At 41.1% G+C, this 12,740-nt stretch overlaps 1 protein-coding gene across 2 annotated transcripts in view; it reads right to left on the bottom strand.

Moving 5' to 3' along the window:
* The window catches only part of cfap36 (cilia and flagella associated protein 36), a 33,555-nt gene extending 22,881 nt beyond the window's left edge, over positions 1–10,674 (bottom strand). The window contains exons 1-3 of one of the 2 annotated variants that reach the window (XM_082153235.1): positions 10,400–10,674; positions 8,815–8,879; positions 8,638–8,736 (exon numbers count right to left, since the gene is read on the bottom strand). In XM_082153235.1, coding sequence (XP_082009361.1) covers positions 8,638–8,736; positions 8,815–8,879; positions 10,400–10,502 — 267 coding nt within the window. In that variant the 5' untranslated portion in view covers positions 10,503–10,674. Of the gene's footprint in view, positions 1–8,637; positions 8,737–8,814; positions 8,880–9,701; positions 9,834–10,399 lie in introns of those variants that run through there. The other variant, XM_082153236.1, reaches the window with a different exon arrangement.
* Positions 10,675–12,740: the final 2,066 nt, after the last annotated feature.

The following is a 12,740-nucleotide window of genomic DNA, read 5'->3' as shown; positions in this document are numbered from 1 at the left end:
GATGTGATGTGATGAGATGTGATGATGATGTGGGGATATGATGATGTGATGATGTGATGTGATGAGATGTGATGAGATGTGATGATGATGTGATGTGATGTGATGAGATGTGATGATGATGTGGGGATATGATGAGATGTGATGAGATGTGATGATGATGTGATGTGATGAGATGTGATGATGATGTGGGGATATGATGATGAGATGATGATGTGATGTGATGAGATGTGATGATGATGTGATGTGATGTGATGAGATGTGATGATGATGTTGGGATATGATGTGATGAGATGTGATGATGATGTTGGGATATGATGTGATGAGATGTGATGATGATGTTGGGATATGATGATGTGATGATGATGATGAGATGTGATGATGATGATGATGTGATGATGATGTGGGGATATGATGATGTGATGTGATGAGATGTGATGAGATGTGATGAGATGGGATGTGATGTGATGTGAATGTGATTGATGTGATGTGATGTGATGTGATGTGATGTGAATGTGATGTGAATGTGATGTGATGTGATGTGATGTGATGTGGGGATATGATGATGTGATGATGATCCGGGGCCTGTACCATGAAGGTAGCTGAACAAACTCGAGGTTACAGGATTAGTTTTGAGTTGACAAAACCAAACCGATGCAATCAGGCTTTATTGGTACCATGATGCAGCTCATCAACTTTCTCTGTCAACTCAGGCTTTGATCCTTAAGCTATGATTACTCCACGCGCGCGTGCACATAAAAGAGTGACGTCGACACTGAACAACCAATCGCGGGTAGAGCGAGAGCGATATATTTTTCCGCGGAGGAGCAAGAGATAATCATTCAGAATTACGATGACTTTAAATATGTATTTCTGCTGCCAAAGCAAGAGAAGACTGTTGGAGAAAGATTGCTGATTGTTAATGTGTAAGTTAAACAAATACGTTCTATATTTATGTAAAATGATGTATGTATGTGTAGCCTATATGTGTAATATAGCCTATAGTCTATTTTTATAATATATAAAAAATGATATATGCAAATTTTTTATATATTATAAAAATAGGCTATAGGCTATATTACACATAGGCTACACATACATAATTTTACATAAATATAGAACGTATTTGTACTACTAAGAAAGCTAGGGAATCCTATCATAAGATTAACAGAATAATAATAAAGATTTAAAATAATTCTTAACATGTATTATATTGTATAGTACATTTGTGCAATTTGCTTTTTTTTTTTTAAATAAAAAAATGTGTTCATGTGATGTCACCCTATCAATATATCTTACCGGCAATTTTATAAAAGCTCTCTTTTATGGACATGGCCGATAAATGTCCGGGGAACACTATTAATGAAACTATTCATGTACTCCTGCAGAGCGAGGACCACCTTACGAATTGTTCGACAAACCGTGTTTTCCCCTATAGCTTCTGTGCGTCACCCACCGTGCAAGTATGTACCACTTGCAAAAAAACGCAACGCAATACCATTTGCGGTACAGTAAGTGCATGAATTCGACGTGTTAAATTCTTTATGTGCGGCTCAAGAAGTTCGCAAAGATAAGACATTCCTTCCGCGGAAAATCTGTATCTTTCATACAAGTAACTATCAGGAAAGGCAAGGGGATTTTGTCTGGCTAAAAACTCTTTCTCTACAAGTGCTCGTCAAACAATTTGCGCTGAGATGTCCACAGGATTTGGAAGAAAAGGTGAAGTCATTGTAACAGACACTGGGAATAAGTTACGTCACCTATATGTTTCTTTGCTCTCAGCTGATTGGTCAAACTTCAGTCTGAGATCTTGAATCCAGAACATAACCTGCCCCGGAGCAGGTTAGCCGTGCAGCGTAAGATACCATGGCAACGAACACCGATTAAAGCCAAGCTACTTTCATAGTACCTAAAACCCAGGGTTGGCGGAAACTAAACTGAAACATAGCTGGCTAGCCACCTAAACCGGCTTCATGGCACAGGCCCGTGATGTGATGAGATGTGATGATGATGTGATGTGATGAGATGTGATGATGATGTGATGAGATGTGATGATGATGTGATGTGATGAGATGTGATGATGATGTGGGGATATGATGATGTGATGTGATGTGATGTGATGAGATGATGATGAGATGTGATGATGATGAGATGTGATGATGATGTGATGATGATGATGATGATGATGATGTGATGATGATGATGATGGTGATGTGATGATGGTGGTGATGATGTGATGATGTGATGATGATGATGTGATGATGATGTGGGGATACGATGATGTGATGATGATGTGATGTGATGATGATGTGGGGATGTGATGATGATGTGATGATGATGTGATGTGATGAGATGTGATGAGATGAGATGTGATGATGATGTGATGTGATGTAGCAGACACACTCTGTCAGTTCAAAGCCAGATTAAAGACACATCTCTTTGACCTAGCTTTCACATAATACATTATAGACTTCTATAATTTAATGTTAGGCTGCATATAGTAGGTCAGCCGGAACCGGGAACACTTCCCAAAAATCCTGATGTACTCGTTACATCATGAGAAGAATGGCATCTACGCTAATTTTAGTGTCTGTGTTTATCCCAAGGTTTTTCCTGCAGCCTGCCGGATCCAGGCCGTATCCAGATCTGACGAAGGACCTTCGCCTGGACCGATGACAACGCAGTGCTGAAGTGCCAACTAGTCTCTCCCTATGGAGGATCCCACTACCACTCTACAGATAAGGCGTTGTCGGGAAAATTCGTCACGCGGTCCTACCCCAAAGCAACAAATAAAATAAAATTCCTTATCAAAATTTATAAGGAAAGACAAGTATTTTGTTTAGGCTTGGCTTGTAGGGAATTCCAAACCTGCGTATATTCAAACGCACATAACTATAGAACCCATTCTAAATGCGCATGTGAACGCCATCAGCGTTTCTCACAGGTTCGCGTTTAAAGTCTGTGTAGAGGGAATGGTGTCGTCTTAGCGGCCCCTAATTTAAAAACAAATGATCGTTGCGACGGAAGCAAATCAATTAAAACTAACTTTAGATGGAAATAACTTAACTCTGCTGTAAAGCCGAAACAATCTCTGTTACCTTAAATTATACGCTTATCTCTGTAAAGCTGCTTTGAGACAATCTACATTGTTAAAAGCGCTATATAAATGAAGATGACTTGACTTGACTTGACATGTGATGAGATGTGATGATGATGTGGGGATATGATGATGTGATGTGATGTGATGAGATGTGATGATGATGTGGGGATATGATGATGTGATGATGATGTGATGTGATGATGATGATGTGGGGATATGATGATGTGATGATGATGTGATGTGATGATGATGATGTGGGGATATGATGATGTGATGATGATGTGATGTGATGATGATGTGGGGATATGATGATGTGATGATGATGTGATGTGATGATGATGTGGGGATATGATGATGTGATGATGATGTGATGATGATGTGATGTGATGAGATGTGATGATGATGTTGGGATATGATGATGTGATGATGATGTGATGTGATGTGATGAGATGAGATGTAATGATGATGTGGGGATATGATGATGTGATGATGATGTGATGTGATGTGATGTGATGAGATGTGATGAGATGTGATGATGATGTGATGTGATGTGATGAGATGTGATGATGTGATGATGATGTGGGGATATGATGATGTGATGATGATGTGGGGATATGATGATGTGATGATGATGTGGGGATATGATGATGTGATGATGATGTGGGGATATGGTGATGTGATGATGATGTGATGTGATGATGTGATGTGATGTGATGTGATGTGATGGTGATGGTGATGTGATGTGATGAGATGTGATGATGATGTGGAGATGTGATGATGATGTGATGATGATGTGATGTGATGATGATGTGGGGATATGGTGATGTGATGATGATGTGATGTGATGTGATGATGTGATGTGATGTGATGAGATGTGATGATGATGTGGAGATGTGATGATGATGTGATGATGATGTGATGTGATGATGATGTGATATGATGATGATGTGGGGATGTGATGATGATGTGGGGATGTGATGATGATGTGGGGATGTGATGTGATGAGATGTGATGATGATGATGTGATGTGATGAGATGTGATGATGATGTTGTGATGATGATGTGATGTGATGAGATGATGATGTGATGATGGTGATGTGATGAGATGTGATGATGATGTGGAGATGTGATGATGTGATGATGTGATGATGATGTGATGTGATGATGTTGTGATGTGATGATGTTGTGATGTGATGATGTGATGATGATGTGATGTGATGATGATGTGGAGATGTGATGATGATGTGATGTGATGTGGGGATGTGATGTGATGATGTTGTGATGTGATGATGATATGATGATGTGATGATGATGTGATGTGATGATGATGTGGGGATGTGATGATTATGTGATGATGATGTGATGTGATGAGATGTGATGATGATGTTGGGATATGATGTGATGTGATGAGATGTGATGATGATGTTGGGATATGATGATGTGATGATGATGATGATGTGGAGATGTGATGATGTGATGATGATGTGATGTGATGATGTTGTGATGTGATGATGTGGGGATGTGATGATGATGTGGGGATGTGATGATTATGTGATGATGATGTGATGTGATGTGATGTGATGAGATGTGATGATGATGTTGGGATATGATGTGATGTGATGAGATGTGATGATGATGTTGGGATATGATGATGTGATGATGATGTGATGTGATGTGATGTGATGAGATGTGATGAGATGTGATGATGATGTGATGTGATGTGATGATGATGTGATGATGATGTGATGTGATGAGATGATGATGATGATGTTGGGATATGATGATGTGATGATGATGTGATGTGATGTGATGTGATGAGATGTAATGATGATGTGGGGATATGATGATGTGATGTGATGTGATGAGATGTGATGAGATGTGATGATGATGTGATGTGATGTGATGAGATGTGATGATGATGTGGGGATATGATGATGTGATGATGATGTGGGGATATGATGATGTGATGATGATGTGGGGATATGGTGATGTGATGATGATGTGATGTGATGTGATGATGATGTGATGTGATGATGATGTGATGAGATGTGATGATGATGTGGAGATGTGATGATGATGTGATGATGATGTGATGTGATGATGTGATGATGATGTGGGGATGTGATGATGATGTGATATGATGAAGATGTGGGGATGTGATGATGATGTGGGGATGTGATGATGATGTGATGGTGATGTGATGTGATGAGATGTGATGATGATGATGTGATGTGATGAGATGTGATGATGATGTTGTGATGATGATGTGATGTGATGAGATGATGATGTGATGTGATGATGGTGATGTGATGAGATGTGATGATGATGTGGAGATGTGATGATGATGTGATGATGTGATGATGATGTGATGTGATGATGTTGTGATGTGATGATGTGATGATGATGTGATGATGATGTGGAGATGTGATGATGATGTGATGTGATGTGGGGATGTGATGTGATGATGTTGTGATGTGATGATGATGTGGGGATGTGATGATGATGTGATGTGATGATGATGTGGGGATGTGATGATTATGTGATGATGATGTGATGTGATGTGATGAGATGTGATGATGATGTTGGGATATGATGTGATGTGATGAGATGTGATGATGATGTTGGGATATGATGATGTGATGATGATGATGATGTGGAGATGTGATGATGTGATGTGATGATGTTGTGATGTGATGATGATGTGGGGATGTGATGATGATGTGATGTGATGATGATGTGGGGATGTGATGATTATGTGATGATGATGTGATGTGATGTGATGAGATGTGATGATGATGTTGGGATATGATGTGATGTGATGAGATGTGATGATGATGTTGGGATATGATGATGTGATGATGATGTGATGAGATGTGATGAGATGTGATGAGATGTGATGATGATGTGATGTGATGTGATGAGATGTGATGATGATGTGGGGATATGATGAGATGTGATGAGATGTGATGATGATGTGATGTGATGAGATGTGATGATGATGTGGGGATATGATGATGAGATGATGATGTGATGTGATGTGATGAGATGTGATGATGATGTGATGTGATGTGATGAGATGTGATGATGATGTTGGGATATGATGTGATGAGATGTGATGATGATGTTGGGATATGATGATGTGATGATGATGTGATGTGATGAGATGTGATGAGATGTGATGATGATGTGATGTGATGTGATGAGATGTGATGATGATGTGGGGATATGATGAGATGTGATGAGATGTGATGATGATGTGATGTGATGAGATGTGATGATGATGTGGGGATATGATGAGATGTGATGAGATGTGATGATGTGATGATGATGTGATGATGATGTGGGGATATGATGATGTGATGATGATGTGATGTGATGATGATGTGGGGATGTGATGATGATGTGATGTGATGAGATGTGATGATGTTGGGATATGATGATGTGATGAGATGTGATGATGATGTGGGGATATGATGATGTGATGATGATGTGATGTGATGAGATGTGATGATGATGTGATGAGATGTGATGATGATGTGGGGATATGATGATGTAATGTGATGAGATGTGATGATGATGTGGGGATATGGTGATATGATGATGAGATGTGATGAGATGTGATGAGATGTGATGATGATGTGATGTGATGTGATGAGATGTGATGATGATGTGGGGATATGATGAGATGTGATGATGATGTGATGTGATGAGATGTGATGATGATGTTGGGATATGATGATGTGATGTGATGAGATGTGATGAGATGTGATGTGATGTGATGATGATGTGGGGATATGATGAGATGTGATGAGATGTGATGATGATGTGATGTGATGAGATGTGATGATGATGTGGGGATATGATGATGTGATGTGATGAGATGTGATGATGATGTGGGGATATGATGATGTGATGATGATGTGATGTGATGAGATGTGATGATGATGTGGGGATATGATGATGTGATGATGATGTGATGTGATGAGATGAGATGTGATGAGATGAGATGTGATGATGATGATGATGATGATGATGATGATGTGATGTGATGTGATGGTGATGTGATGATGATGTGATGTGATGATGTGATGATGATGTGATGATGATGTGGGGATGTGATGATGATGTGATGTGATGAGATGTGATGATGATGTTGGGATATGATGATGTGATGATGATGTGATGTGATGAGATGTGATGATGATGTGGGGATATGATGATGTGATGATGATGTGATGTGATGTGATGAGATGTGATGATGATGTGATGTGATATGATGATGTGATGTGATGAGATGTGATGATGATGTGGGGATATGGTGATGTGATGATGATGTTGTGATGTGATGGTGAGGTGATGTGATGTGATGATGGTGATGCGATGATGATGTGATGTGATGTGATGATAATGATGATGATGATGTGATGTGATGAGATGTGATGATGATGTGGAGATGTGATGATGATGTGATGTGATGATGTGGGGATGTGATGATGATGTGATGTGATGATGATGTGATGTGATGATGATGTGATGTGATGTGATGTGGTGATGATGTGGGGATGTGATGATGATGTGATGATGATGATGATGATGATGTGATGTGATGATGATGATGATGATGTGATGAGATGTGATGATGATATGGAGATGTGATGATGATGTGATGATGATGATGTGGAGATGTGATGATGATGTGGAGATGTGATGATGATGTGATGTGGTGATGATGATGATGTGATGTGATGTGATGTGATGATGATGTGATGATGATGATGATGATGTGATGATGATGATGATGTGATGTGATGAGATGTGATGATGATGTGATGATGTGGGGATGTGATGATGATGTGATGTGATGTGATGATGATGTGATGTGATGTGATGGTGCTGATGTGATGATGATGTGATGATGATGTGATGATGATGATGTGATGATGATGTGATGATGATGTGATGTGGTGATGATATGATGATGTGATGTGATGTGATGTGGTGATGTAATGTGGTGATGATGATATGATGATGTGATGTGATGTGATGATGATGATGATGTGATGTGATGAGATGTGGAGATGTGATGATGATGTGATGATGTGATGTGATGATGATGATGATGATGATGTGATGATGATGTGGGGATGTGATGATGATGTGATGTGATGATGATGTGATGGTGATGATGATGTGATGATGATGTGATGATGATGTGATGATGATGTGATGATGTGATGATGTGATGATGTGATGTGATGATGATGTGATGATGATATGATGTGGTGATGATGATATGATGATGTGATGTGATGTGATGAGGTGATGATGATATGATGATGTGATGTGATGTGATGTGGTGATGATGTGATGTGATGATGATGTGATGATGATGTGATGTGATGTGATGATGATGTGATGATGATGTGATGATGATGATGTGGGGATGTGATGATGATGTGATGATGATGTGGGGATGTGATGATGATGTGGGGATGTGATGATGATGATGATGATGTGATGCGACTCTTGTCGTCTCTCACCTGTAGATCTTTGGAGCCGGTGAAGGACGAGCACGCGCGCAGGAACTGCTGCTCACTGATGCCCACCTCCTGCATGTAGTTCTCCAGCAGCCGCTCCACCTGTCAATCACAGCAGCAGCTGTCAATCACTCACAGCGTCTGATGAGTGTATGTGATGTTCATGATGCTCGTGCTCACCAGATGCTTGTACTGCTGATGGACCTCTGTGTAGCTCAGCTTATTCTCGTCCTCATCGTCGAACACTGAAACACACACACACACACACACACACACACACACACACACACACACACACACACCTGTGTTATAGAGGAGACTCAGTGACAGTGTGTTCTTACCTTAACAGTTGTTCTCCATGAACACACACACACCTGAGCAGTGGTCCTCCATGAACACACACACACACACACACACACACCTGAGCAGTGGTCCTCCATGAACACACACACACACACACACACACACACACACACACACACACACACACACACACACACACACACACACACACACACACACACACACACACACACACACACACACACACACCTGAGCAGTGGTCCTCCATGAACACACACACACACACACACACACACACACACACACACACACACACACACACACCTGAGCAGTGGTCCTCCATGAACACACACACACACACACACACACACACACACACACACCTGAGCAGTGGTCCTCCATGAACACACACACACACACACACACACACACACACACACACACACACACACACACACACACCTGAGCAGTGGTCCTCCATGAACACACACACACACACACACACACACACACGAGCAGTGGTCCTCCATGAACACACACACACACACACACACACACACACACACACACACACACACACACACACACACACACACACACACACACACACCTGAGCAGTGGTCCTCCATGAACACACACACACACACACACACACACACACACACACACACACACACACACACACACACACACACACACACACACACACACACCTGAGCAGTGGTCCTCCATGAACACACACACACACACACACACACACACACCTGAGCAGTGGTCCTCCATGAAGGCCGCTAGCGGGATGAGCCAGTCTGGGCTGCCCAGGAACCCCGCGACGCTCTCCGGCTGGTTTACTATCTTTGTGGGGACTCTCCATAGACTTAATGCTTTTTATACTGTACAAACTGTATATTCTATCTCCTTACACTAACCTTACCTCTAAACCTACCCATCACACACAACTTTCTGCATTTTTACATTTCCCAAAAAAAACTCATTCTGTATGATTTATAAGCTTGTTTACCCATGGGGACCTCTATTTAGGTCCCCACTGTGACACGAGTCCCCATGAGTCTGTGTGCATTCAGGTTGAAGTCCCCACCGGGATAGAAAAACATGAACACACACACACACACACACACACACACACACACACACACACACACACACACACACACACACACACACACACACACACACACACACACACACACACACACACACACACACACACACACACACACACACACACCTGAGCAGTGGTCCTCCATGAACACGAACACACACACACACACACACACACACACACACACACCTGAGCAGTGGTCCTCCATGAACACACACACACACACACACACACACACACACACACACACACACACACACACACACACACACACACACACACCTGAGCAGTGGTCCTCCATGAACACACACACACACACACACACACACACACACACACCTGAGCAGTGGTCCTCCATGAAGGCCGCTAGCGGGATGAGCCAGTCTGGGCTGCCCAGGAACCCCGCGACGCTCTCCGGCACCCACTCACTGTCCTCGGCCATCGCGCTCACATCTCCACACACACACACACACACACACCACTGCGCTCCTGTCAGGAGTGTGTTAAAGACGTGTTACACACTAACGCGAGCACCCCGGATGTAATGTGCAACATAATCTGCGACCATAGCAACTGATGGCGTCACTGCTTCTTCTTTTTCTTCTTCCTCTTCTTCTTCTCTTCTTCGGAGATTATAGAGCTGCACTGCCGCCTCTGAGCCGGAGGAGGAAGAAGCCTCGAGTGGACATTTAAAGGGACCATGACATCAAAACGGACAGCTCTTGTTATTTATGGAATATTGCAGCGTTCGCTATAAATGATTGATCGGTGCACATCATTATTGTTTTAATAATCTTGAATCAGAATAACTTCCTCTTGCAGCATCTCTTCTCTGATGATGTGGGCGGGGCAACCTGTCACTCACATGAGATCAGCCAATAGAAAACCATAACCATTCAATCATCCAATCAATTCCCCACAGACACAATCAAGCCCCGCCCACATTTGTTGTCATCACAATAGAGAAGAAAAGACCAGCGCTAACGGTTCTTGAATCATGATGTTTCATCACGTTTCTTTAAAGGTGCTCTAAGTAACTTTTTTTACCTTAACTGAACAGCTTCGGAGTCATTGGAATGGTTATTACTTATTTCGGGTTGAATGGTGGTCGTTTCGCACCCCCCTGGTGCCCGTGAGCGGAAAATACGCACTTGCAACTTTGAGCCGGCGGGCCGCCGCGTCAGGAAGTATTGCGTGATATCAGGTCATTATTGCGCTCCCTCACGCTGTTTGAACCCGAATGAAGAAGACATTTTAAAGAATGTCCCATCTGCTTTGATGTCGTTGATCTACTAGCCTCTGGTGCAGGCGCGGAGTTTGCGGGGGGCAGGGGGAGCATTGCCCCCCCCTGGTGAAACGGGTAATTGCATTAAAAAAAAAGATATATATATAAAAAAAAAAATTTGCATTGTTTAAAAAAAAAAGATATATTATAAATATTTTAAAAAACACAAAACAACTAAATGGTGGTAGGTAACACATCTGATTTCATATAGGCCTACTGCTTTAGTAAAAAAAAAAAAAAAAATTCGGGGCTCTGGGTCATGTGACTTAACATCGAAAGCGACATTACGGCCAAGCTCTCACGGTATGCTCTCACCTGAGACCATTATCGACGCATATGCAGGACGCAAAAAACGAAAATTATTGTTGCACTAGTCTGGACAATGTCTAGGTCTGTAAGTTTTATTTCTCTGCCAAATAACTGCTTAAGCTGGAGAAACTCAACACACTGCTTTCAATATGCTGTTCGATCAATATGTTTCAAAAGTGGAGAGTAGGGCCTATTGTGTTCATTTTTCCCTCTCAAAATGTTTTAAATGTTTCATGAAGTACAACAAAATGCGAAATATAACTTGTTTTTTAATCACTCTCATTGCCACAATGTGTTTTGAAAAAAGGAAAGAAAAACCTTAAAAATCTTTTCGTTTTGGTTGAAGATAATATTTTAACAGTGCAAAAGTGGTCCACATTTCATTGATCCTAATTGTGTCCGAACGAAGATGATCCTAATTGTGTCAAGGGGCGAAGTCCTGTTTACAAATATGATTGTATTGTTGTACTGTTTTTTCTTGGGTTAAAAATAAATGTGTTTATTTAGCATGTTTGTTTTGTCCATACAAGTTCCCCAATTGATAGGCCATGCAGGACCCTATGGAAGCTTGTTTCCGCCACAAAATAAAACATTTTAAAAGATAATTGCTACTTTTTATCTCACAATTGCGACATCTCGCAATTCTGACTTTATTTCTCAGAGATATAAAGTCAGAATTGCGTGAAATAAAGTCGCAATTGCGTGTTATAAAGTCAGAATTCTGACTTTTTTTCTCGCAATTGCGACTATCACGCAATTCTGACTTTAACACGCAATTCTGACTTTATAACACGCAATTCTGACTTTATATCTCTGAGAAATAAAGTCAGAATTGAGAGATGTTGCAATTGTGAGATAAAAAGTCCAATTCTAAGGGGAAAAAGACGGATTTTTTTTTTTTTTTTTTACCTCAGAATAGTTTATATCTCACAATTCTGACTTTATAACACGCAATTGCGACTTTATATCACGCAATTCTGACTTTATATCTCCCAATTGCGACTTTATATCACGCAATTCTGACTTTATATCTCCCATTTTGCCACTTTATAGGGGTCGCAATTATTATTATTTATTTATTATTCA

The sequence above is a fragment of the Leuciscus leuciscus genome (genome assembly GCF_965113295.1).
Source record: "Leuciscus leuciscus genome assembly, chromosome: 22".
NCBI classification, from domain to species: Eukaryota; Metazoa; Chordata; class Actinopteri; order Cypriniformes; family Leuciscidae; genus Leuciscus; species Leuciscus leuciscus.
The sequence above is the reverse complement of the archived record's forward strand: the minus strand, read 5'-3'. Positions and strand labels throughout refer to the sequence as shown.